The 27,355-nt window shown below is 44.7% G+C and overlaps 2 protein-coding genes and 1 long non-coding RNA gene across 4 annotated transcripts in view; 1 reads left to right on the top strand and 2 right to left on the bottom strand.

The window, feature by feature from the left end:
- Positions 1–887: 887 nt before the first annotated feature.
- On the bottom strand, positions 888–10,945 carry UCHL1 (ubiquitin C-terminal hydrolase L1). Its single transcript, XM_081924646.1, has 9 exons — positions 10,751–10,945; positions 10,138–10,149; positions 8,433–8,561; positions 4,718–4,868; positions 4,441–4,526; positions 4,304–4,351; positions 2,770–2,839; positions 1,737–1,795; positions 888–1,334 (listed from the first exon to the last, which is right to left on the bottom strand). The coding sequence occupies exons 1-9, from the start codon at positions 10,781–10,783 to the stop codon at positions 1,248–1,250; spliced, it is 675 nt and encodes a 224-aa protein (XP_081780772.1). The 5' UTR covers positions 10,784–10,945; the 3' UTR covers positions 888–1,247.
- LOC309377465 lies at positions 4,959–5,965 on the bottom strand. Its single transcript, XR_014171600.1, has 2 exons — positions 5,806–5,965; positions 4,959–5,730 (listed from the first exon to the last, which is right to left on the bottom strand). It is a non-coding gene; the product is annotated as an uncharacterized lncRNA (long non-coding RNA).
- Positions 10,946–18,330: 7,385 nt separating the features above from the next.
- APBB2 (amyloid beta precursor protein binding family B member 2) overlaps positions 18,331–27,355 on the top strand; it is a 169,954-nt gene continuing 160,929 nt past the window's right edge. The window contains exon 1 of one of the 2 annotated variants that reach the window (XM_081924468.1): positions 18,331–18,571. The gene's annotated coding sequence lies outside the window, so the exon portion shown is untranslated. Of the gene's footprint in view, positions 18,572–18,860; positions 18,884–27,355 lie in introns of those variants that run through there. The other variant, XM_081924469.1, reaches the window with a different exon arrangement.

Genomic DNA, 27,355 nt, shown 5'->3' with positions numbered 1-27,355 from the left:
TACATGTGGCCATAGGCTTATGTTATTTTGCTGCCCATGCAAAAATCATTCCCCTCTTCCCTTCTGTGGTATAGGCAGCTACCTAGCTCCTATGAGGCCAGTTCACTTACACAAAGAGAAACAATCCATTCTTATCTCTCCCCCCCCCCAGGGCGTAGCAAAGGTACAAGCAAGGAGCCAATGTATATTTGAGCAGCAGCAGCAGCAGCAATAATTTTATTATTTATACCCCAGCCATCTGGCTAGGTTTCCCCAGACGCTTCTGATAGGCAGCTAGGTAACGGCAGTAGAGCATTTTCAACAGCTTCCTGGGCAACTATTCCCCCTGTGGCAAGAGCGGGGTCTTCTGTGGCTGGAGACCTCCACCCTGCCATGGCCAGAAACAGGAATTCTGCCCAAATTACAAGGACTAGAAAGCCAACACAGCCCAACTCACTTTGCAAAGTAGAAGCAGCATCTAAGACCCCTCCCATTTGGCATTCACAAAGCCTACCGGGTGTTTAGACTATGCCTGCCCTTCATTGGGCCTCTGTTCTTGTTTGTTTACAGGGTGGCTCTTAAACAATGAGCATGCATCCCAATTTGCTGGCAGGACCATTATGTGTCTTCCCATTAGGCATGTGTTCATCCTGCACTCCAGTGCATTTTCCAATCACTTTCCTAACCTGGAGGCTTTTTATTATTATTATTAAAGGAGGCTTGTTCATGCTAGGACTAGGGAGAACTTTAATCCACATTTACTGTGCAAATTTAGTTTTGGAATGTGCTTGAACCCCACCAGTAAAACAGTGACACCCCCTAGCTAATATCTTGCTTTAGAAGTAGATCACCTTCCAACACTGGAGACGAAGATGGCCGTGCAAAAAAACAAAACCAAAACCTTCTGCTTTGGAATACCAAGAAGAGATTTATTTTTGTGATTGACAAGAAGTCACAACAGCTTAAAAAGAAACTTTGGAGGCACACGTCCAAGGAAGCCCTATGAGGCGTTTAAACAAGTTGCAGTCAAGAAGGGACCCAACATATCTGAAGTGCCAAAGACTTGGAGCTAAACTTTTAAGACTAGCTCTGCTGAAGCTGCTGTGAGTAAGTGAGGGGGGAGGAACGAGGCTAGGATCAGCAGGACACTTTAAACGGAAGATCAAGAACAGCAGTGCTTTTGTTTTTTAAACACAAGTACTAAAGCACTAGGGGCCTGGATTGCTTTCTGTGAGGGCCTACTATGGGGTCGCTCTAACTCCTGAACTTCAGGCAGACTTGCTCAGCGCCACAGCAGAAAAGCGGACCTCTCCTTGCTCACGTTCCGTGAACTGCCGGCAGACCTTGGCAGCAGCCTGAAAAACAAAAAACACAGGTAGTTATCCTACTGTTTTAAATGCATGAACGCAGAGCCTCAGTAGACCTGGCATCAAGTCGACCACATCCATGAACAGTGTGGGCTCACATTGTAGTTTTAGCCAGACATTATGTAGACAATCAGCATCTATACTTCTCCCCACTGAAGTTGTGAGCAAGGAGTAGCTATAAACAGCGTTCTGATAGGATGCTGGGAATAGCAGAAGCCATCTCGCTGAGAGCTCCCATCTCTAGGCACTGTGTCTTGCTCATCCCCATATAGTTACAGAATGAGAAATACACAAAGCAAAATCTGGAATCTGCCAAGTAAGGAATGACAACATGTGTAGTGCAATCTAAAAGACAATTATGTCAGAAATTTCAATTATAAGAACGCTTACCTTCAGCATGGTGTCATCCGAACTCGCTCCATGATTTACAGGAAAAGGCATTCGTCCATCTGCAACCAAGTTTTAGATCAGGTTTATGACTTAACCACTTAACTTACTTCAAGTATGCCAAAGGTAAAGGGACCCCGACCGTTAAGTCATCGCAGACGACTCAGGGGTTGCGGCACACATCTCGCTTTACTGGCCAAGGGAGCTGGCGTACAGCTTCCGGGTCATGTGGCGAACCAGAGCAGTGCACAGAAACGCTGTTTACCTTCCCACCTCAGCAGTACCTGTTTATCTACTTGCACTTTGATATGCCTTCGAACTGCTAGGTTGGCAGGAGCAGGGACCGAGCAACGGGAGCTCACCCTGTCGCGGGGATTCGAACTGCCAACCAGAACATCGCTAGTATAGGAAGAAGCAACTTAGGCCATGCCCTTGTGGGGCTGCCTTTATTTGCTTCTGGACCTACAGCACTTTGCAGTAGAGTTGCAATGCTGGATCTCATCCCTTGGTTTTCTGCTTGCAACCCAAGCAGCTCCAGACATTTCAGAAGCAGAACAGATTTACTGCAACAATTTATATACAGTCTCTCTGCCCCACCCAACCTGCCACCCTCAGGAAGTTTTGGATTCTAAGCACTGGCCATGCTGAAGCTGGGTCCCAACAACTACTGCAAGGGGCCAGGTTACAAAAGGCCCAATTTAAGGTTTAGTATTAGATTCTCACCCTACCCAGTGCTGCCTTCTTGAAATTCTTGCTATTGCAACTTTGCTCTCGAAAAAGATCAGTTGCCCCGGTGAAAGTGGTGGTACATGTTTTGGGGGAATGCAACAAACCGCTTCAGACAAGCCAACCCCTGAATTCCAATGGGAATCCTTGCCGATGTTATGCTCATCTCCTAGGTAAGCCACAGGCTGTTTCTAGATAATGTGGGCAGAAGCTGGCCACCCCAATTCAACTCTCCTCCCCACCCAGACCCAAGAGAATCCCAATTTGTTTTACTCGGTGTTATACTGGGGGAGGAAGCACACAAACCTACCCAGTTCATAGAGGTGTCCATCCACACTGGCAAAGAGAATGAAATGGAAGTTGACTTTGTCATCTTCAACCTATGGAGGAGGGTGCATAGGATGATCAACAAAGAAGATTTTAGCGACACTCTGCTTCCTGATTCTGCCCTTTTTGGTTCTCATAAATAACCTCTCTAACAACAACCACCTCCTTCCTTATGTTCCAAATATATACAAATAGACCGCTACTGCCTTGTCATCTGGCGCTGCACAGTAAAAAGGGGTCATTGGGATGACAAACCATAGGATTTCTCCAGGATTACAGAATCTCAGACTTGCTGGCCAAGTAGGAATCGTAGACTATTTTTCTATTGCTGGTTTTGATACCAGGAAGAGGACAGCCAGAGATTTTATTTTGGCTATTTGTATAATGCAGAATTACCAAAGTTTTCCCGTGTTCTAAAAACATGTGGAGGAAAGTATCTCACAGGAAGCATAGCAATGAAATATTATTGTTATTGTTAAACAATGTCCATAATGGAGAACACCTTAAGTAGCCTGAGGGTTTCAGGCACCAGAAGCCCCACTAAGCAATTTACCCAAATGGCCCATTTAATGACACAGATGTGGGAACTACCTGCAAGTTCTCTAACACACATCTTGAAAAATGCTGGCCGCTGTGGCATATTCTACTCCAAGCACAGAGATTTAGATGCACACCAGCAAGCAAGTTTTGCCTATGCAGTCAGTCTTTTTGGTAAGACCACCTATTTTAGAAGCCAAGCTATTTAAAAGGACTATGGTTTCCCCAGTAGTGATGTATGGAAGTGAGAGCTGGACCATAAAGAAGGCTGATCACCGAAGAATTGATGCTTTTGGATTATGGTGCTGGAGGAGACTCTTGAGAGTCCCATGGACTGCAAGAAGATCAAACCTCTCCATTCTTAAGGAAATCAGCCCTGAGTGCTCACTGGAAGGACAGATCGTGAAGCTGAGGCTCCAATACTTTGGCCACCTCAAGAGAAGAGAAGACTCCCTGGAAAAGACCCGTGTGTTGGGAAAGATGGAGGGCACAAGGAGAAGGAGACGACAGAGGACGAGATGGTTGGACAGTGTTGTTGAAGCTACCAGCATGAGTTTGACCAAACTGCGGGAGGCAGTGGAAGACAGGAGTGCTTGGCGTGCTCTGGTCCATGGGGTCACAAAGAGTCAGACACGACTAAAGGACTAAACAACAAAGCGCTGTGTGGAAAGGGAAGAGATTTCTGTGAAAATACCGGGGAGGGAAAGCCAAAACACTACGTACAGCTGGTGCGCTTCAATAATTCCACGATACGTGGAGTGTGAAAAGCATCACTCTCAAGAGCTTGGCCTGCACCAGAAAGCAATTTTGCCCTAACGGCTCCATTGCCCCACATATCCCATCCATCTTCACCATTTGAGATGGGAAGAGAAGAGTTTACATTACACGGGGCCTGTACTAATATACCCAACTATCCACCGCCAGTTCTTGGTACCAACGTTTTACCTTTGGAAGCCTATTTAAGTTCAAGAGAAATTTACCCGACATTGGCCTTCCTGTGCTACTGCATTGTGGGCTTCTTGAATGGCCTGCAGAGGATGGTAAAAAAAAAAACAAGGCATTTTTTTTAAAAAAGGCACCATTAAGAAGCTTCCACCCAAGTTCCCATGTCATTTACCTTGTTGTTTTCAAGACGTTTTGCCCTCTCATCAGGAGAGAGGTCAGCTGTTGCAGTGAGAAACTCCTTTAGTGCAGACCCTTCATCTGCCAAGAAATAAAAATTAGGGGGATGGCAGCAGACCACAAGATGATGAACCAACTGCAAGTGCAAGCCTTAGGTTGTCCAATGAATCAACTTCCACCCTGTTTAAGTCAGCAGTTGCACAGGTTAGAGCCAATATTATCTCCTACCAATGGGTTTATATCCCTTGGATGACGCTTCCCCCCATACTTACCAAATAAAATTTTATCTTGGTTGTTGGCCACTGCATGTAGAAGGCCAATTGTTCCACAGGAATTACTGGCCGTCTGCTTCACAAAATAGACTTTGGAGCTCACTTCTTGGCCCTTCAATTCTTCCATCTGCTTTTTTCTGAAATTTTCATGCTACAAATATGCAGGTATATTGGTCAGGTAACATTTTATTTTTTCCCCATACAATTTATTTACTGCTTGATTGGGTTTTTTTAAAACAACAACAACAACAACTCTCAAAGCAAGTACAGTGGAACAATGGTTCTCAAATGCCTTGGTTCCCAAACGCTGAAAACCTGGAAGTGTTCCAGTTTTCAAACATTTTTTGGAAGCCGAACATCCGATGCGGCTGCTGGCTATTGTTTCCGGGGCGCCTGCACCAATCAGAAGCTGCACTTTGGTTTTCGAACAGTTTCTTCCAGAACGCATTAAGTTTGGTGCTTTTGTTTTTGCTATTTGTTTTGCGTTTTTTTGCAGCTTTTTGGGTTAATTTGCTTTTGTGACTGTGTGGAACCCAGTTCAGCTACTGGTTAATTGTGTGACTGCGGAAATGGATAAAAGCACCCCATCAGTGCAGGTAAGAATTTTGTTTAATTTTTATCATCTACAATGCTGCCTTATTTATTTTATAGTACAGTACATTGATTCTTGCTTTCATTTTAGGGATCAATGGTCTCGTTAAGATAGTAAAATTCATGTTAAATTGCTGTTTTAGGGGTTGTTTGGAACATATTAATCCATTTTGCATTACTTTCTAGGGGAAAGCGTGCCTTGGTTTTGGAATGCTTTGGTTTCAGAACAGACTTCTGGAATGGATTAAGTTTGATAACCAAGGTACCATTGTAAAAACAGTTAAAAACAACTAAAGCCTTCAAATATTTTAGCAACAAGCTAAAAACGATTAAAACACATGTAATTGGTCTACATAACTGGGCAGGCCTGTCTAAAGAAATATGTTTTTAGTAGGTGCTGAAATAGATTACAGGGGAGACACCTGCCTAATGTCAGTAGACAAAGAGATTCAAATTGTGGTTGCTGCCACACTGAAAGATCAAATGCATCTATTAACAGTGCCAGTTCCAGAGATTAAAGATGTTGAATGGACATTTTATGGGGTCAGGTGATCTTGCAGGTAAACTGGTCCCAAACTGTTAAGGGCTCAAAGCGTTTATTGACCAATGATAATAAACTTTCAGCAATCAGATGTTTTGCTTGCACTTGTTTTTATAAATGCACAAGTCAGCCAAGAGCCCAAAGTGAGGCCGCTTCAAAATCTCAAGCATTTAGCAAGTGATGCATGCTATCTACCTTATTACAAATGGTTTGTGGCCAATGCCTACCACAGAAAAATCATACAATCCAATGGAACAAGTTCAGGGAAAGCGACTGAAGCATGCTTCAAATGAGCTACCGCTGGCAACATAACTTGGCCAAGTCATTATGTTCGTGCAGTTATAACCCTTAATCATTAATTCCCGTAAAGACTTCTAGTGCAATGCAGTTTCATAAATGTATTCATGAGCCCTTTTTACAGCCCACAGGCAAAGATTTCCAACTATCATGACGTCACTTCCTAAATATGAAACTGCTTCAAGTAAATCTCCATAGATTCACCAGCCAGGGTAGATTTCCACGCCCCAGGTTGAAAGAGCAGTGCCCCATTTTTCTGGGTATAACTCTGGGTCTCTTGAATGTGATACATTCCATGTTTCAGCCTTCAAACTGCTGTTGAATACCTTAATTCTGATACCCTGCCCATCCATGTGCATTCTCTGTACATACATTGGCATGCATTCCTTACACGTAGACTCTGCTTGAAATATACTGCTCAAAATAGCTACAAAATAGGAGCGTAGGTCTCAAACCAATGGCTTCAAGTTGCAAACATTTGGATAAACATTCTGACAGTAAGAGCTGTTCAGCAGTGGAACAGGCTCCTATCAGAGGTGGTGGACTCTCCTTCCTTGGAGGTTTTTAAGCAGAGGCTGGATGGCCATCTCTCATGGATGCTTGAGCTGGACTGGATGACCCTCGGGGTCCCTTCCAACTCTAAGATTCCATGATTCTATATCAAATACCTTCACCTTCCAACATAAGACCATTTTACAACGGGGGGGGGGGGAACCCTCAAGAGGTGCACAATAAACAGAAGAAGAACAAGGGAATAAAAGAACTCAAAAGAGACATGCAGAGAACAAAGTAGATACAGTAGTAAAGGTAAAGGTAAAGGTACCCCTGCCCGTACGGGCCAGTCTTGACAGACTCTGGGGTTGTGCGCCCATCTCACTTAAGAGGCCAGCGCTGTCCGGAGACACTTCCGGGTCACATGGCCAGTGTGACATCGCTGCTCTGGCGAGCCAGAGCTGCACACGGAAACGCCGTTTACCTTCCCGCTGGTAAGCAGTCCCTATTTATCTACTTGCACCCGGAAGTGCTTTCGAACTGCTAGGTTGGCAGGCGCTGGGACCGAGCAGTGGGAGCGCACCCCGCAGCAGGGATTCGAACCGCCGACCTTTCGATCAGCAAGTCCTAGGCGCTGAGGCTTTAACCCACAGCGCCACCTGTGTCCCTAGATACAGTAGTACCTCAGGTTAAGTACTTAATTCATTCCAGAGGTCCGTTCATAAACTGAAACTATTCTTAACCTGAAGCACCACTTTAGCTAATAGGGCCTCCTGCCGCCGGAGCACGATTTCTGTTCTTATCCTGAAGCAAAGTTCTTAACCTGAAGCACTATTTTGGGGTTAACAGAGTCTGTAACCTGAAGCGTATGCAACCCAAGGTACCACTGTACAAATATCCAAAGCCAGCCTTTTAACAATCCCATCAGTAGTAAGAATCCCACAGCACAGAATTCTAGATGCAGCTGTTACTGGAAAGGTAGATTCCTCAACGGACTTTTAGTCCTTCCCATAATCACTCTCTTCAAGAATGACGATGCTTTTTTCACCCGACCCTCAGAATTCTTTACTTAGAGAAGCTCTTTCATTACAAATCCACCTGTTCTAGTTTTTCCTACCAAGATGAAGTCATCGTAAGCAAGGCTGCGTTTCTAGAGACGGCCACAGCCAATCCAGACACATCATCACAAGAGATCTAATTTTAATGACTGCTCCTTGTTTTCAGAGGCCTCAAACCCTCACGTTAGAAAGCTGCCGATTCATAGTGGCAGCCACTGCACAGGCGTCCACAGTTATTTAAATTGCAATAGGATTCACAATTTGCAGGTCAGTAAAGGAGGAGACAGATCAACAGTCCTAGACCACGTTTGTATAAGAGTTTTGGAAAGCAGGCAGAGCGACCCAAACCTTGATCTGCTGCACTGAAAGCACGAGCGAAGTGCTGCTTTCGCTCAGACAAGCAGACACTAGTGCTAGCAGTCACTCCGCAAAATGGGACATTTCAGGGGGCTGAGTTGGGATAGCTACGAATCTGCTGGATCCTAAGCCTATTAGCTGCAGGAATCCTACAGGACATGGCAAAACAGCAGACTTTTCCTGGCCACAAGGCCTGGTTCTGTGCTCAGCATCCCAATTCAAAACATTAACTCTGCTCATTCACTATCGCAGTTGAGGATTATTACCATCCTTTGCACGCCAACAGCGTAATATAGAAAGCAGAGAGATTTTCCAGAGTTCTTTGCCTGCCCAGCAGCAGGTTTCACCTCCCTGCCCTTGCTCGACTTCCATTACTCACCTGAGCAGTAAGGGGAAAGAGTAACAGCAGAGCGCAAGCTGGGGTGGGTACAGCATTCAAGGCATCCTCCTCAAACCCCAGCACATCCACAAACCTCCAGCCAGGGGCAACTCCAAGGCGGGACAGAACCTGCCGGGTTAAGGGAGGCAGAAAACCAGGGAGAGAATCAACCTCAACATGACACCCTAGCGCTCTGCATCATGAATCTGGTGTAGAAAAAAAAACATTCCCTTGTCCCAGTACTCTCAGGTTAGTCCTGGCACCCTGAGGATATTTCTGGACTCCAGCGCCTATCATCCAAAAACCCATTGGCTAGGGATGGGTGCTGCCACCCATCATCTCCTTAAAGGTACCACGTTAGTTATGCCTACTATTAAAAGTTGCACTTTGTCAGTAGTGAAAAGCTCCCCCCCCCCCAAGTAATCATCACTTTAGGTATGCTAACGAGGGCAGTCAGTGCACATTAAGCAAGACTGTTGTTGTATCTGGAGAGGGGAGGAGACATTAGAGCTGTGGTTCCCCACATGGGGTACACGCCCCACATGGGGGCAATTATTTGGGGAGAGAATTCAAGAATGAGTTATTAACAGTGAATGGCTCTTTAGGCTTCCTCCACGTGAACAGGAGTTCACTTTTTGAAGTGAGGTTACAGGGAACCAGACAGAGGGCCTTCTCGGTAGTGGCACCCACCCTGTGGAACACCCTCCCTTCAGATGTCAAGGAAATAAGCAGCTATCCTATCTTTAAAAGACATCTGAAGGCAGGCCTGTTTAGGGAAGTTTTTAATATTTAATGCTGTATTGTTTTTAACACTTGATTGGGAGCCGCCCAGAGTGGCTGGGGAAACTCAACCAGATAGGTGGGGTATAAATAATAAATTATTATTATTACATGTCAGGGAGTGGGTCAGGATTTTAGAGATGCTTAGGTGGGGCATGGCCAAAAAAAAAAGGTTGGGAACCACTGCATTAGAGGCATCTATGACTCAGCCTCAAGATCCAGTTTCCGCATCTCAACTTCTATTCTACAATAGATGTTGCTGCATCCCTGACGACGTGGAGCGCCTGAGCATATGCAGAGTGCCTCAGCCGTTTCCTAAAGACTTGGAAGGCAAATGAAAAGCTGACTTTTTGGTACAGTACATCAGGCCAACAACATTTACGTAAACCACCAAAGCTTCCCCATTCCACAGGAATACTAAATAGGGTCCAGGAATAGCACCCACGTGGCAAGACAAGGTCTCCTAATAAATCTTCCAGATTCAGAGATGCCCCTAGGACCTTCTGCATGGCTTATAATGGAATCAGGCTCAAAGCCTGCAGGGAAGTGGGGAGGCAGGAGGGGGGGGGTCTCCCCTCCCGACTCTCTTCCTAAGGGCCCCTTGCCCAGCCGTGACACAGCACAAAACACGGGGCTGCAGCGCCACCTGCCGCCCATTCCACGAGCAACCTGCCCATCATGACTCGATGTGGGAGCCCCCGGCCCCCTAACCTGTTTCCCCTTCCCGTTGGCCTAAATATGCCCACGAGCAACATCAGTAAGGATCCAGGATGAGAGTTATGTATCTAATCTATGCTCTAGGGTTCCAGGCGTTCAAGCCTCCCGATGAGTTAACTGAATGAATGAATTGAAACGGAGACTTAAGGAAACGCCCAGCCAAGAGGAGCTGCGCCTTATTCCTCCCCAGGTCTCCGCGGCCACTCACTTTGTTCAGCATCTGAAAGACAAAAGCGGGAGAAAGATGAAGGGAAGGGAGGTTAGCCTGTCTCTGGGCGGGGCCCGCCTCCCATCTTGTGTCTGGATCGCGGAATCGGCGAAGAGAAGGGAGACCTGGGCGCCGTAATGTCTGCATTTGGGGAATCCCGGGGGAGAGGGAAAAGAGGATCCTTTGCCCACGCTTCCATTCCGATTTTATTTTTTAATGCCAGACAGACTGCTGGCTGCCTTTATCCCTCCCCTCTAGGGCATCTCAAAAACGCCCTGGGGCAAGAAACTGCATGCGCCTGGAGAGACCAGCCATGTACAGTGGTACCTCGGGTTACAGACGCTTCAGGTTACAGACCTAGTACCTCGGGTTAAGAACTTTGCTTCGGGATGAGAACAGAAATCGTGCAGCAGCGGCAGCAGGAGGCCCCATTAGCTAAAGTGATGCTTCAGGTTAAGAACAGTTTCAGGTTAAGAACAGACCTCCGGAACGAATTAAATACTTAACCCGGGGTACCACTGTATAGGGCACGCCTTGGGGCGGAGGACCCCCACCCCACCATGCATGCATGCTTCTCCCCCGCCCCCCATCTAGCCCTAGATTTCCCCTTCACCTCCGGGTTGATCTCCATGGGCTGCCACGCCATTGTCTCGATCCTGCAAACCTGCCCGGCCGAACTGCGCCCAAACCTGCAAGGAACCGTGCGCCCCGAAAAAAAACACACACACGCCTGCCTCCCGCCCACCGCTCTATATATATCGCCACCGGGCGGACTCACTGCAAGGCAGGAGGAGGGGGGGAGGAAGGAGCTGGGGCAAGAGGCGAGCCCGGAGAAAGGCGCTTCCCCCCCCGACTTGCAGCAATGGTACGCTCCCGCCCTCTTTCCCCACCCCCACCCCACCCCCCAGCTCCCCAAGGTGCGCAAACCAGCCGCGAGTGGGAGATAGGCGTGGTCGCGCCCCCCTCCCCGGGGCTTAGTACAATCCTCAGGTCGCCTGATCTCGCTGGGTCGGGGTTGCTTGCAAAAAATGCACGCGGGGCTTTCGTCGAGACTGGAACCCCTGCAAATGGACGGGCGTTTGCAAGCGGTGGTGCAAAGGCGAGCCTTTAGCAACACGAACCAGCTGCATTATTCTCCGACGTCGCAATCCAGCAACCGGGGAAAGTGATCTTTCTCCCCCGCTACTGTTTGCAAGGGGGTGGGATTGTACGGAGATGCGCCCACTTTGAATCGCGCGCTAGCAAATAATACATTTCTTTTTTGCTTGTTTCCCCGGACGCCTAGCAAGCCCTGCCAAGTCGCTGTTGCAAATTCGGCTTGCTATTCCTTGGGGATAAAGGGTTTATTTTGCTTTGCAGGGATCCTGCTTCTTTTAACAGGTGTGTGACGAGCGGAAATTCAAGAGGGTGGGGCTTCGATCTCATCCATGAGTAAAAGCGTGATCTGTCTAAATTTTTGCATTTTTTTTCCCACCAGTGAATCTGGTGAACTGCAGGTCGTTTTATTGCTGTTTAAATTGCAACGTTGCCTTCAATCCCAATGAAAAAAACATTGCTTTTTGCTGTTTTGCCTTTCTCACTAGAACATGACTTGGCAGAATTGACATTGTTCAGAAACGGTACTTATTTGAAGCCTCACAGGCCTTGTTCTCATGTGTTGCTGAAGTTACTTAGGGTAGACAAAAGGACCTTTCCTCACACTTTAGAACTTTGTTCAGCTCCATCCTTACTTCAATTTCCATGTCTGCTTGCTTTTTTAAAAAAGCAAGCATTCTGATGTGGGTAACACCTATCTGACACACTGCTGCAGGGATTCTTGCTGTTACTAATCTTAAATGATCCTTACTGGGGAAAAGAAATGCTGTTATCATGAGTGTGATTCCCAGTTTGATTTTTTTCTTCCAAAATCTAATGATTCATATACCAGAGCAAATGTTGAGGAAACGGCAGATAATAAATAAACCAGTTTATTTAGGATTCTGGAAAAGCAGAATCACTAAAGAAAAAAGGTTTTAAGGAATGGAAAGAAGAGGATTGGGTGTCCCAGCTATTGAAGCATGAATGCACCAGTCATTTCTACATTGGTTTGAATACAAATATGTTTATTTTAGGTCGGGGAAAGAGTAAAAACGGACTTGAGATAATTGTGGGTACCAAAGAAAGAAAGGGGGGAAATGCTATAATGGATCAAACCAAATTATCAATGCTTGTTTAACAGTGTGGGAGAAATTTAAAAACTAATTAGCGCTGGATATATTGCTAGTAGCATCTGTATTATCAGATGAAAGATTCGACCATGAGGTCAAATTAGCTAATTTTTTTTAAGTGGAAAAAATGAGGTTTAAATACCTGGTGGAGAATCCCAAATACAAAGGCATGAACAAGCAGTAAGTGTCAGTTTCTACAGATAAGAACCTACTAGAATAAGAAAGAACAAGGATACAATAAAAATAGAGAACACACTGGCTTTGAGAACCTAGTAGAGAAAATTGAGAGGGGAAAATACAGTGGTACCTCGGGTTAAGAACTTAATTTGTTCTGGAGGTCCATTCTTAACCTGAAACTGTTCTTAACCTGAAGCACCACTTTAGCTAATGGGGCCTCCCGCTGCCGTCGTGCCGCTGCCACGCGATTTCTGTTCTCATCCTGAAGCAAAGTTCTTAACCCAAAGTACTATTTCTGGGTTAGCGGAGTCTGTAACTTGCAGCGTCTGTAACCTGAAGCGTCTGTAACCCGAGGTACCACTGTACTCTCTAAGCCAGTGCTTTCCAATCCTTTTTCCCCCGCCCCCCATGGATCACTTGAAAATTGGGCATGAGTAGGTAAACTAAGGCCTGGGGGCCGGATCCAGCCCAATTGCTTTCTAAATCCCGCCCAATCAGCATGTTTTTACATGAGTAGAATGTCCTTTTACTTAAAATGCATCTCTGGGTTATTTGTAGGGCCTGCCTGGTATTTTTACATGAGTAGAATGTGTGCTTTTATTTAAAATGTATCTCTGGGTTATTTGTGGGGCATGGGAATTCGTTCTCCCCCCCCTTCAAAATATAGTCCAGCCCCCCACAAGGTTTGAGGGACAGTGGACCAGCCATCTGCTGAAAAAGTTTGCCGACTCCTGGTCTTGGGAGACCACTTAAATCCCTTTTCTGCCTCATCCTACCCTCCTATCAAGGTTGGCCTGGGGTCAAGTGGGGAAAAATCTGGCCATGAGGGGCAGGGAGAGGCAGCCCCCTATCAATAAAAATACAAAGCAAGCAGGTTCTGACCCCCCTCTAACAAAAGGCCTCTTCCCCCCCAACAAAAATCCTGGCTACACCCATGGATCTGGCCCACCAAACTCAAAAGCTTCCCTTCCTCTGGTCTAGGTAATCTGGTGATACTTGTTCACCCCTGGGTGGCAACATATTCCCCTTATCCAGGATCCTGCTGTGTTCAATGGGGCTTATTCCTAGGTTAACGTGCATATGACTGCAATCTAACCCTACTTCTGAATGAGATCTTTTCCTTTTCAGATATCCCTGTTGGTGGGGGCCAGGTACTATCTTTTTTCTCATATTCCTTAATGGCCATGGTATGTATGCAATGGCTCCTAAACCTGCTCCTTGTCCCTTGTGAACCCAGCTACGCTAGGGTTGAAGAGTTGGCAGGGACCATGGAGATCAACCTTTGAGACAACCTTTGAGATCAGGATTATAGGCAGTATTTGGTGGAATAAGTTCACGAGCAGAGCAACTTCCACTTCTGCAATGGGACTTTCCTTCCTTTCTTCCAACCCTGCACTGTCCCCGAATCTGGGTTTGGGGGAACCAGTACAAAGGATTTAGGCAGATCACAGGGGGAAGAGAGGGAGGAAAGTCCCATTGTGGTCCACTCATGCAATTATTTAATTGAATATCACCCTATGTCTGCATGTCGAGCTGCTGTTAAAAGCACAGCTACAGTGGCCGCTTGAGAAAACTACTTAGGCAGAAGGTGGAATCTTTTAAAATCATAGGCCACCCACAACCAGTAGCATTTGGTGGGGGGAGGCACTTAGCATATCTCCCAACGCTGACATCACTGTGGCTTACAAGAAGGTAGAGGAGGAAGGAGAAAGGTTGATGTGAACACACTGGCATGAGCACCAGTTTGCACTGCGCCAACCTTACTCAACTCTGCCAGCACCAGCCATGTCAGTAGTGGGAGGTCATGTAAGTGCCAGGGCCTTACCCTGCCAACAGTGCTAGCTGCAACCCAACATGGAAACCCTATTCATAATCCTACTAAATCTAGGTGGTTTAATAGCAGTATTAGGCTAGGAAGATCTTGTGAGATCTTCCTGAAATCTCACAAGATCTCATGAGCTCTGTAAGATTTTGCAAGAGCTCAGTGAGATCTCACAAGATCTCACCAGAATACCGCTGCACAATCCAGGTAAGGGAGGCTTGGGCGGTGGTGAAATTCTCAGTGTGCTGGTCCCGGGGGCTGACCGAGAGGCGAGGTCCAAGTCCAGTCCGAGGTCGATGGTGTGGTATGGAGACTGTCCATCAAAGCTGTAGCTGGGTCCAAGGTTGGGGTGGGGTCAGGAACTCTGGCAGAAGAGCAGGACAGGAACAGGCTAGCAACAACATTGCTTCCGCAACCTGGGACTGGGGCTGACTGGCTTTTATCTGCCCCGAGGCATAGGGCAGCCCCGGTCCACAGGTGACTGGAGGCGAGCACCCCTCCTGTAGGAACTTAGTTCCCTCCATCTCTCTACCCTGAGTCTCTGAAAATGATGTACCGGTAGTATTTGACTCCTAGTAAGCTTGCAAAAATGTATAAGAGAAGTGCAAATATCTGCTGGAAATGTAAGCAAAAGGAAGGCACCTTTTGTGGTGGACCTGTAAGTTTCTAAAAGCATTATGGGAAATGATATACATAAGTTGACAGAATATGCACAACTTGCAGACTTAACATAAAGAATAAGAGAACAAGAAGAACATACCTTTGAAGAAGATTGGAAAACGTTTATTGAATATATGGGGGGAAATAATTGTGTACGACTGCAAACACTGGCAGCATTAAGATAAAGTAAACAATGTAAATAAGTTTTGAAGGACACAATAATGGTATAGTTTTTGTAAAATATGTAGGGATTTATGATATGTAAAATGAACCATGTAAAGAAGAAGGGAAGTCATTGATATTTTAAGGATGTAAAATGAGTATTTTAAAATGCATAACAGAAAATTTAATACAAATTACATATAAACAAAAAATATTGGTAGGGTTTTGCTGTACCTTACCCTAGTGACCAACCTCCAATGAATTAGAAGTTGAAGTTTTCTCCTAAAAAGTTTAAATCTTGGACAACTCTCCTAAAAGGAACTAAAGCATTTTGTGGCATCTTAAAGACTAACAAATTTATTATGACATTTGCTGATCTTAAGGTACTACAAGACCCTTGTTTTTGCTGCAACAGCCTAGCACAGGGATACCCTTTTGGTCCTGTGACACCACCTTCAAGATTAGCACATTCCTTGTGTTGGCCCCTCCGCTCCCAATCCTAAATGTGTTTATTTATATTAATATATACAGACATGCACAGGGGCAGGACATGGGAATGTATCAGATGAAAACTCTAAGGGCAGCTACTAGGATTGTAAACTTGAATGACAGGAAAAGCTGAATATATAGGGAATTTTATATCGAAAGTACATTCTCCATCAGATGTGCTAAAATTTGAGTTGGTTGCACAATGCTTGGCCCCTATATAAGAAAGTTACGATTTCAAGACCAAAAGCATTTCACTATGCATGGTTTTCTAAATATTCTCTGGTGTTTTGAATGGATCTATAACCTCATTATTACATGAGGTAACAGCCCTGAGATCTGTGAACCACTCTGAGACCTCTGGGTTTAGGGCAGTATATAAATTCAATAAATAATTATATAATAATGATGATGATGATGATGATGATGATGAAGCAGTAGAAGAGCTACAAAGTGGGTGGCATAGTTGTTCACATGAAGATGCTTTAAGTTTCTGTCATGAAGAGGAAAAGTTGTTAGTTGAACAGCAATGGAAATAAGGCATATGGGAGAGGTATAGAAGAAAATAAACAGAAACTGTACTCTGTAATATCATGTTTATAGCTTTCTGTTTGGTGAAACCTGCCTTTGGTTGCCTTATTAATAAATTTAAAATAATATCAACCAATGTGTATTCTGGGTTACATGACTGTTGGTTGTGTTAAGAAAAGTACCACAGGTAACAGGATAGACCTTTTAAACACACACACACACACAAACAAACATATATATGTAAAATTGGTTTCCCTCCCAGAATGTCCAAACCTAGTTACATGATACTATATAACTTATAACATGCAAATAACAATAAACAGAAACAATTGAGTGTCCATAAAGAAAAGCTGAAGACCTATCCCAAGGAGAAATCTATAAGAGAATTTTTTTACTGTTTTAGCCAAGACCCTTAAAGACTCCCGTTTTAATGTAAAGAACAAACTGCTTTGTATTATATTTTCCTTCATGTTATGGGCAGACGACTTTAAGAATAAAAAAAAATTCAGCCTTTGGATTTTTACATTTGGTTCATAGCCCTAAAGGATTGTAGAAAGGACACTGTCTTTCTAGCAGGTGCCCAGGCCATTTTGGCACCTGAGGCGAACCATAAAATGGCGTCCTCCCAGGACGGAAAAAGGGATAGGTGAAGATTTGCATTGGGAACGAGGAGGGAACAAAGATCTGCAAAGGGGATAAACAAAGGGGCAGACCAGCTATTCGCCAAAAGGCCCCATAGAAGCAGCATTTGGCAGAGGGGCTACCAAGGAGACGGCAGATCTGGGACTCGGCTACCCAGCTGCAAATAAAACGTTTTAAATGTGTTGTAAAGTGCAATACGCAAATGTGTCACCAAGACGGTGACAGCAAGCCAGGCAAAATTCAACGTAGTTTTCAAAACGTTTAAAAATAAAGCATTTTATGTGTGTGTAGATTCCATCATGGCGGCCCGGCGCTGCTTTCCAGCACCTTCCCTTTACTGTTCCAAGGCTGGATAAAGCCATACAAAATAAAATAAAACTATTAGGAGGTAATTTGCCAGGGCCCACCCTCCCTCTCAATGTTGACTGCCTAGGGGCTTCCACAGGGTTGAATCCTGCACTGGCAATTTCTTGAGACCTTAAATCCTGACACCTGCAATTCCCACAAGGCCCCGCTATTCTGTGTCTTTCTTTTTTAAAAAAACAACAACTTTATTTCAGATCTGAAGTTTACAGCATGCTATTCTTTGCAGGAGAACTACTTGAAAGTGATTTATAGATGGTCTTTAACTCCAAGTAGGCTTGCTAAGATGTATAAGACTGAATCAGATAAGTGTTGGAAATGCAATGAGGCTGAGGAACATTCTTTCATATGTGGTGGAAAATAATCCATAATCAATGGGGGGGGGGAGTTTAAAATAACTTTTCAAAAAAAATAATAGCCCAGCCTTTGTTGTTGGGGATAATTCAGATGGAAATTCCTAGGTGTTAAAAAGGGTAATTTATGTATACCGCCAAGGCGCCTGCATTTTGTTGGCCCCAAAATGGAAAACAAGCGAGGTCCCAACCAAAGAATGACAGCTTAAACTGATGGAATATGCACAGCTTGCAGCATATAGGATAAGAGAACAAGAACATACTATAGAGAAGAATGGGAAATGTTCATTGAATATATGGGGGGCGGGAGATTGAAAACGTGGGCAACATTAAGATAAATTCACAGTGTAAGTTTTGATGGATGCAATAATGGAATACTGAAAGCTTTAAATATTTAAAATATGCAGGGATTTATGTTATGCAAAATGGACCGTGGAAAGGGAAGGGGAGTCACTGGTGTTTTGAAGTTGTTTAAATGATTATTCTAAATTGCAAAATTGCAATTTAATACCAATTATATATAAAAAATAAAGTTTTATTTCATATGTTTGTTGTGAACCGCCGTGGGATCTTCGGAGGAAGGGGCGGCAGGCGACCCCTCCTCCATCCCTCGCTTCTCCTCAGCGCCCTGTTAGGGCGCGAGGGCCGCTCTCGGCCGCCACGACCACCTGAGGCGGTTCCCGGCCTCCAGGCCTCGCCCGCTTCCCTGGAAGCGCCAAGGCGGGAATGGAGGGGAGCTGCCTCCTTGCAAGGCCCGGCCTCGGCCAGAGGACGTCGCCCTCTCCCTGAAGGCGGCCTTGAAGGAGGAGGAGGAGCCGCCACAGCAGCAGCAGCAGAAGAAGAGGCAGCAGCGGCCGCCGCCAGAGGCCGGGATTGTTTCCTGGGGAAAGCGCAGCAGGCTGGGAAAGCGTTTCCGGAAGGCGGGCGGCCAGGCAGGCAGGCAGGCAGGCTGCATCCCGCAGCTGGGCTCGGAAGAGCGGCGGGGACCGGCCGGAGGAGGAGCAGCGGCGGCGGCGGCGGCGGCCGAGCAGGTAAGTCTTGACGGGCGACTCTCGCCCCTTTCGGCGCGGCGCTTCGCCCTCCGGAGGCGGCGGGGAGACGCAGGGAGGAGGCGCATCTTGCCCCTGCCAGCTGCCACATCTGCAGCAGCGCGGCTGGATCAGGAAGGCGGACGGGGGCGGAGGGTCCTGCTCCGGCGAGAGGCGGCTCGGGGGGCCGGCGTTGGGCACGGACCCCCGGCTCGCCCCGGTGCCCAGGAGAAGTTGCGGGCACGAAATGCCTCCCGTGCGTTGCTGCTGCTGCTGCTGCAGCAGCCGATCTCGAGTTGCAAGGAGCAAACTCCGGTGTGTGCCTGCGCGGGGGTGGGGAAGGGCACCCCCAATCCGCATTGGGCTCCGAATGCGGGATCCGCATTGGACTCGGGATATTTCTGGGCGGCGGTGCCCGCGGTGCCTGCGGATGGTGGGATCGGTGGCAGAGGAAAAGTCGAGGGAGGGGAATCGGGGGCGAGCTGGGCAGGAAGGGAAATGCAAAAAATACATATGCGAGGGAAGGGAGGCGAAGGCGAGGGCCGGAGGTGGGGGGCTGCCTGGGGTCGTCTTTGTGCATGGAGCTGCTCCACGCCCTGGTTTGGCCCTTGCTGCGTGTCCCTTGCTGGCATCCCCGGCCCTGTCCTCCCCCCAACCTTTTGCCAGGCTGCGGTGCCTGCGTCTCTCCTCCCAGGGCCTAAGGAAGCCGAGTGCTGCACTCGCCGTGGGCATGCACATTGTCTCCGTTATGCGCTATGAGCATTGCTGTTCTCTCGGATGCTTCGGTGGGGTCTCCTCCTTTTCTCCGGGGACTGTGATGCCGCATCCTTAGGGACACCCCGAGGGAGACGCGTGGTTGCAATGCGATGAGCTGTCAGAGGATCTGATGCATATCCGATGCAAGACTGTAGGGAGCCTGCTTCTGAGGACATGGGTTTGGATGAACAGATGAGGTGGTGGCAGTGGCGTAGCGTGGGTTGTCAGCACCCGGGGCACTGCAGTGAGAGAGAGTGAGTGAGCCAGGTAGGGGCAGAGAGCTGCGAGTGTGAGCGCGCCCTCCCAGATGTTGCGCCCGGTGTGGCTGGGCCCCCCTGCACCCCCCACGCTACGCCACTGGGTGGTGGAGGCAGGCGACCTTCATTGCTGAAGCCCCCATATACTGGCTCCTTCCCCTCCCCTTTTTATAATTTTTTTATACATTACAACAATTATTCAACAAACATTCTGACATTTCAAACTTCAGCTCCCTTCCCCCTCTTTCTGTGGTTCTTTGCATTTATTTTCATCATTTCCTGCATACTCCAAATTATCTTAACATATTCTTTAGTTCATCTATTATCATATCTATTTCATATACATTTTTGAAACTGCAGGTTTTTATAATAATCAATAAAACATTTCCATTCCTTCCTAAAGAGTTTATTGTCTTGAATTCTTATTCTTCCAGTAAGTTTTGCCATTTCTGCATACTGCATTAATTTTTGTAGCCATTCTTCTCTTGTCGGGATTTCTTCTTTCCATATTTGGGCACATAACATCACTGCAGCTGTAGTTGCATACATAAATAAATTTCTGTGCTGCTTTGGTAGTTCTGATCCCATAATTCCCAGCTTCTGGTTTCTTTTTACAAACATTATCTTAAACATCTTTTTCAATTCATTATATATTATTTCCCAGTAAGCTTTAACCTTACTACAAGACCGCCACATATGAAAAAGATATTTTTTTCTTTACATTTCCAGCACTTATTCAATTTTGATTTATACATTTTTGCCAGTCTGCTAGGTGTTAGGTACCATCTACAGAACATTTTCATATAATTTTCTCCTAAACCATAACATACTGTAAATGTTATATCCATATTCCTTCCCCTCCCTTTTTAATCAAACTTCACATATAAAACTTTGCAGGGCCAAGTGCAGTATCATCTATACACCATTCTAGACATAAAAAATTAACATATGCAAATTTGTGCCATAAGCCTGCACCTTTAAGTACCTGGTTGAAGCAGTGCCTCTGTTGTGTGAAGGAATGAAATATTGCCAATTTTCAAATAACGGAAAGCAGAATGCCATTGTTGCTTAGCTGGTAGTTTGTTGGTTTTCCAGGCACTCTTAATTCCTTTCTCCAAGGTACAGAAAATGCAAAGGCAGCTGTGTTGATCCATAAAGTGAAAACCAAATCCACAGTCGGATGACACCTTTGTTAAGACTAGTGAAACATTTTGGTTGGTCCCAATAAAGGAATTGCCCTACTGTGGTTCTTGGAACCCCTTTGACATGCCAGAGGATTTTGGCTGTGTAGAGTGAATTAAGATTTAAACAGCAAGGCAGCTGTGGAAGGAAGTGACTTCTAGAAGATGTTGTAGGCGTCCCCCACTTTATTTAAAAGATCACAGATCTAGAACTGAAGTCAAGGTTGTTTTCAGGTTTCATTCATCAGGAAAGAGAAAGGAAAAGGTCTCTGGCATACGTTCAGTCAATATTCTACCAGAATGTTGAATAAGCAGGCATTGGACCTCTTCAGTGTTCAGACAATTAATGCAAAGGCATCAGTTGAAAGAGAAACATACAGGATTGTAGCATTTTTAGTAATAACAAAAAAACTTGAAACAAAGTTATATTTCAGTGAGTGTTGCTTTTTTTGCATTGATTTATAATACCTCTCCCCACCCCACCTTTTAGGCCTGACCACCAGTGTAACATTTTTTTTGGGGGGGGGGAGTCTTTGTCAATTGAGAGACATGTTTTGTGATGTCTGGGGCAGATGAAGGCATTCGGTTGTACCGCTGCAGATAAACCATGGCTTTTCTTCTCTCTTCCCTCCTCCCATATTTAAATCCCATCTTTAAAAAATGATAAAAAATATATTTACCATATTTAAAAATGGTAAAAATAATGGCATATAAAAATAAATTATGGCATATTTTTAAATGGTAAAAATTATCTGCTAAACTTCATTATTAGTTAATATATTGAGCCATGGAAGTGGGTTGGTTTCTTCTAGGCCTTGAATCATGTGGCTTCAGAATGTTTTATCAGCTTATTGTTGTTTAATGAGATATTTAAAATAATGTAATGAAAAGGCATGTTTGAAATCTAATACACATTGATGTGCCTGATGGGATACACTTTAGAGCTTTAATTTAAGCCTGTGGAACGATGGGAACTTGCTAATTAAAAAGCAGATTGTTTTCACTTCAGCGCCATAGCCAGAAATGTGGCTGCATAATAGACATATTCAAACTGGAAATAAATTTGCATTATGAATTGGAACTTAAGATTCTTTCTTCTCTTTTCTAAATTTTGAGGTGCTTCATTACCTTTAATTTTTACCTGTGCTAAGGAATATTGGCGTTGCTGAGTTCACTTATATTGAATGGTCAGGTTCTGGTGGACGACAGATCTAATTTAGAACTGAATATTATTTATTTGATCTTGAAATGTAACATCATGGTGTATTGCCTAAATCTGTGGTGGCTTAGTTTGATCATGTTAGAATTTGCTACGTGTGCAGTGCAGTCCTAAGCATATTTGCTCAGAAATAAGGGCTGTGTTCAGTGGGAGATACTCTCAGATACATATGCAGAGGATTGCAGTCTCAAATGCTGTTCGCTACGCATGCCAAGGACAAACATTTGGGTTGCAACCCCCTATGTGCTTACCTAGAAGTACTGTAAGTCCCAGTGGAACTTACCTGCGTAGACAAATAGGATTGCACTGTAATCAAACTTCTCTCTGAACAATTTTACATGACTTCATTGTGTGGTTTTCTCTTTTCTCTTCCCCCATCACTACTGGAATTTGCTTTCCCCTTAGCATTCCTGTTTGTCTCAACTGTGCTGCCTTTGCAACCTCTTTTCTCCTGTTGCTGTCACAACTTAGCCTTGGCCACTTGACAAGTCTTGGTATCGTTGCTGCTTCACTCCCTCCACTGATCTTGAACCTGGACATTTATCAGGACCCGTGTTCTGCTGTGTTGTCCATTTCCAAGACAGTGTTAATGTATTTTATTTTATTTGTATTTTATCTTATTAAGATAGTTGCCTTGTTTGTCCTAGGCAGTATTCTGAAGATATATAGGAAGTCAATGGACTGTCTGAGATGTTTGAGTACAGTAGGACTTAGTAAGTGTGCTTAAGATTTCATCTTCTGTTTAATAATGCTGACTTGCCTTTATAATACTCCATTAAAATTCTTCATGGCTCATTGGCAATTGTCTTAGATTTGTTAATTCCCAGATCTGGAATACATGCTTGACAGTAAGTGGGGTCAACTCAGGATATCCTTGCACTAGAGCAACCTTTTCAAAACTAGTTTCTTCCAGAAGTTGTTGACTGCATCTCCCCATAACCGCAGACCATTGACTACACTGGTTGGGACTGATGGAAGTAGGCGGGCACCGGATTGAGGAAGACTGCACTAGAGGTCTAAATTTGAATTGTGCAGCAACCTGCTGAATTCAGCAGAATTTACTTCTGTGCATTTGCTGCTGTCGAGATGTCCCCTGGAATTCAGCAGCTGAATTCCAAACTCATTTACTTGGAATAAGAGGGTGCTATGGTGTTATGAAAACTTTTGAACAAGTGTACTGACGCAGGTGGCGCTGTGGGTTAAAGCCTCAGCGCCTAGGACTTGCCGATTGAAAGGTCGGCGGTTTGAATCCCTGCGGCGGGGTGCGCTCCCGCTGCTCGGTCCCAGCGCCTGCCAACCTAGCAGTTCGAAAGCACCTCCGGGTGCAAGTAGATAAATAGGGACCGCTTACCAGCGGGAAGGTAAACGGCGTTTCCGTGTGCAGCTCTGGCTCGCCAGATGCAGCTTTGTCACGCTGGCCACGTGACCCGGAAGTGTCTCCGGACAGCACTGGCCTCTGGCCTCTTAAGTGAGATGGGCGCACAACCCCAGAGTCTGTCAAGACTGGCCCGTACGGGCAGGGGTACCTTTACCTTTACCTTTTATGGTGTTATGAAAACTTTTGAACAAGTGTACTGAATTCCTGAGTAACAGATTCCAAAAGGGAAGCCATGGTAGTTTGTTGAGCTTCTGACCACACCTCTGCTAGAACAGAGGTAGGGATGGAGCAAGTTGTGATATCCCTGTTCATAAGGCTTGCAATGCAGTTGGTACCTGGGCGCCTGCTCCTCATGTTGTGTGTTTGTAGCTCAGTTCATTATTGATGGTCAGGTTGACTTTCACTTCTTAGCTGATCTTTCCTTCCATAAAAAGTGATGTTTTACAGGCATCTTGTGTTCTGCATTTCTCACATGGCATGTAAAGGGTTACTTAAAATTGAATTGATGGAACAGAGATGCTGTGTAAACACCAGTGAGATTTACTAAAATGTATGCCCCTTTCTCTTTATGTTGTTTGTCTAGTATCCACTTTGGTATAAGTGTTCTGTACAACTGGGAGAAATAAATTTGAGTTGAATGTAGTTATTCAAATGGGAATCCTTAATTATATAAGTCTTAAGGTTAATTTGAGTACATTATACTATATTAAAAGCTCTCTTTAATGGCTGAGGTTTCTTTAGCTCATGCACTACAACTACACCATCTGTGTCAATACCTATCATTTTGTTTTGGCACAAATGTTACCTGCTGATATCGAGCGAAGTCCTACTGAGACTAGACCATTGACATTAATGGACATTGAAAATCACAGATTGTCTGCGGACTTGAGCTGTAATCCTACATACACACTTGTGGTAACACAATGAAGCTTGGTTTTTAGTAGAAAAGTATACAGCTGCACTGCAATGTGCAATTCTGTGTTACATCAGTCCATGTTCTTAAAATTATTGCGCAAGAGCCCTTAAGAGTCTGGGGGTCTGTTGCCTGGTTCTTTTTGGCAACTCTACTGTGTTGTCAAAATAAAAGTTTCAATAGCCTCCAGGCCAGTAACCATTTGACACAACCATTCTCTCTCTGGCTCCTGCAGCATCCAGGAAAAGAGTATGAGAGCAGGTTTTCTAATGTATCTATTCAAGAACAATTTATACATTGAACCATGCAATTATACAGTAGGTAAGCAATAAAAAAACAAAGTTGAAGGTCAAAGTAGTAAAACTCTTTTAAAACAGAAAGGCAACAAGGGAAGCAATAGTAAGAACAGCAAAGGAAAGAGAAGTTGGTTTTTAAAACTGCAAGCTTAAAAAGAATTGAGCAAGCATATTTCCACAAGAAATCAGAAGGCACATCTAGGTACATCTAGGTGACATATACGGTATTCCTTTCTTTCCATGTTTAAGCTGTTACATCTCTGAACAAGCTTGGTCTCAGGAACTATTAGAAGTTAACAGTCCACCAGATGACTTGGATTTCAATTAAGAAGGAAGAAACAAGGGAGGTTTTACAGCCTCTGGTCCATTCAGGTGCTTGTTTTCTCAAACGATGCAGGAAAGTAGGAGACCTGAAGGTTACTGATCTACTAGTACCCATACTTAAGAAATGTACAGGATGTATCTAGATTTTCATAGAAGGCCTTGAAGCAAGGATGCATTGGCAAATAACACAGTGGGGCGTATTACAGTTTAGTAAAGATTCAGAAACAGTCAAAGCTTGTTTAATAGACCACTGTATTTTAATGGAAGCCGCCCAGAGTGGCTAGGGAAACCCAGATGGGCAGGGTATAAATAATAAATTATTATTATTAAAGCAGATGTACTGTAATCATGGCCTTCTTCTGACAATCCTTTTGTAATTTCCAGTGACATTTATGTGTGTACATATAAATCAGACATGTATGATAATCAGTACATATGTATGATAATAAATACATAAAGTAAGTAAAAGGGATCTGACTTCTGCCCACCTATATAAGCCTATCTCCATAGCTTTTTTTAGAACTAAAATCATTAGGTGACATTTATTTATTTATAAAATTTGTACGCAACCCTTAATCCAAAGATCTTAAGGCAGTTCACACACATACAAAAATACAAGATAGAAACTCAAAATACACGATAAAAATCATTGTCCCTTGGCCTAATGTGACCAATTTTAATTCCTATGATGGTGCATGGTCTGTTTGCCATCTGCCACTCAATTTCTATGGTAACCAGGTCCCAAACCTGAGAAGCACAGATGCAATTCATTTCCTGTAGTTAATATTTTCATTAGCTGACCACCTGCATCCTGCACCAGGCAATGCTTATGATTTGTCTTGATAAAGTAGAACATATCATAAGTATTCTAGGGCAGACCTTTCCAAACTTCATGTTGGTGACACACTTTTTAGACATACATCATTTTGTGACACAGTAATTCAGTTTTACTAGAAAACTGGAGGTTAAAGTAACCCCTTTCCAGCCCCAGGAGGAGCGTGGGGGAATGTTCGCGCGACACACCTGCACCCTGCAGCCGACACACTAACGTGTCGCGACACATAGTTTGGAAAGCTCTGCTCTAGGGGTTCTCATACTCTGCCATTGCAACACTACTTCCACATATGGGATAAAAGTTGTCCAAGACTTCCCTAAATAAATATAGATTTGCAGAAGTGTGTCTCTAATGTAAAATCACAATATCCACATGATATGTCTGCTATATTTTAATGAATAAGGTCTTTTCATCATGTGGATGCTGTGCCCATCAAAGGAGATGGATCCTTGCATGTGATACACCTGTCGCATGACAGGCACCACCAACCGTGTTGATGTGAATGCACCTTAATATAAAGCAAAGCTTTGGTTGATGTTGCTTATGCTTGTCCTGGAGCCAACCTGTTTGGTATTACAAATCCAGCCCAAAGCTCAAGAGAGTGTCACTTTAGAGAGAGACAGAGAGAGAGATGTGCGGATTTGACTCGAGCCTGTGAGTTGGGAAGTGGGTAGTAGCCAGGGAGAGGCAAGCAGGAGTGTACGTCTGGTGCTGTCATATAGTCCAGAAAGGCAAGCTTTCTCCCTCCCACCAATGAAAAGAGATATTTGCTTTCACAGTGCATTCATTTAGTCATTCAGTCGCCCCCCTGCATTCCAGTCTCTCATGGGTTTCAAAGATATGCATAAATGCCTCTTTTTTTAATGCCGAAATCTGATTTATTTATTTTATTCGTAAAACACAATTGGAGAAGTACATCAAAGTCCTTTCCTGAAAAAAATGTGAAGTCTTTCTTTCCTTTCCAATTTATCCTCCACTCCTTGTTACTGCCATTGCAAGTGGTAGCAGTAGCAACTGTGTTAAATTTGGCATAGCTGGTATTCAGTTTAAAGCACTGTATGCTAAAGCTGATCTGCACGTCTAGATCCAGAGCCTTTGGATCCTAATTTCTGTTTGCTACATTGCGTCACTCTTGTGAAGGTGCTGATATACGCTTCAGGAAGTGCAGAGGAAGTCTCGAGTCTGGATTATTTTACTGGTATGCATGTGTCAGGATTTAAAATAAGACTCCCAATGTGTGTTGGGTAGTACACAGCAGCTGCACAACCAAGAGCAGATCAGGCTAATAGCTGTGCAAAAGCATTTGTGCCATTTGTAATTAAATCTGGATTCTTACTAGATTGGAATATTGATCAAGCATGCTGCAGTTGTTTTATTCTTAATATATGAATAATTACTAAAACTATGCAGCATTTAAGGGAGAGCTGATATGGAGGAAGTGTTTCTCTCTGTGCATCTCTGTCTGAGATGTTACTGTATTGCACAGTTCACGTAAGGAGACTGAGAATCCCGTGTGCATCTGTCTCCCATTCAGGAAATGGAAATGCCCAAGCTAAGCTTAAGCGCCCTAACTGCATTGTATATAGTCCAACATAGCTCAGTTGGTAGGGACGTGGGTGGCACTGTGG

The sequence above is a fragment of the Podarcis melisellensis genome (assembly GCF_964234715.1).
Source record: "Podarcis melisellensis genome assembly, chromosome: 9".
In the NCBI taxonomy this organism is placed as follows: Eukaryota; Metazoa; Chordata; class Lepidosauria; order Squamata; family Lacertidae; genus Podarcis; species Podarcis melisellensis.
The sequence above is the reverse complement of the archived record's forward strand: the minus strand, read 5'-3'. Positions and strand labels throughout refer to the sequence as shown.

Excerpts from the sequence above, each read along its gene's own strand:
- UCHL1 (XM_081924646.1), bottom strand. The coding sequence starts at position 10,783 with ATGGCGTGGCAGCCCATGGAGATCAACCCGGAG. Across the intron at positions 2,840-4,303 it reads CACAGGAAGGCCAATGTCGG|GTTGAAGATGACAAAGTCAA; the intron begins GTAAATTTCTCT and ends CCTCCTCCATAG. Across the intron at positions 1,335-1,736 it reads CGGATGACACCATGCTGAAG|GCTGCTGCCAAGGTCTGCCG; the intron begins GTAAGCGTTCTT and ends TTTGTTTTTCAG.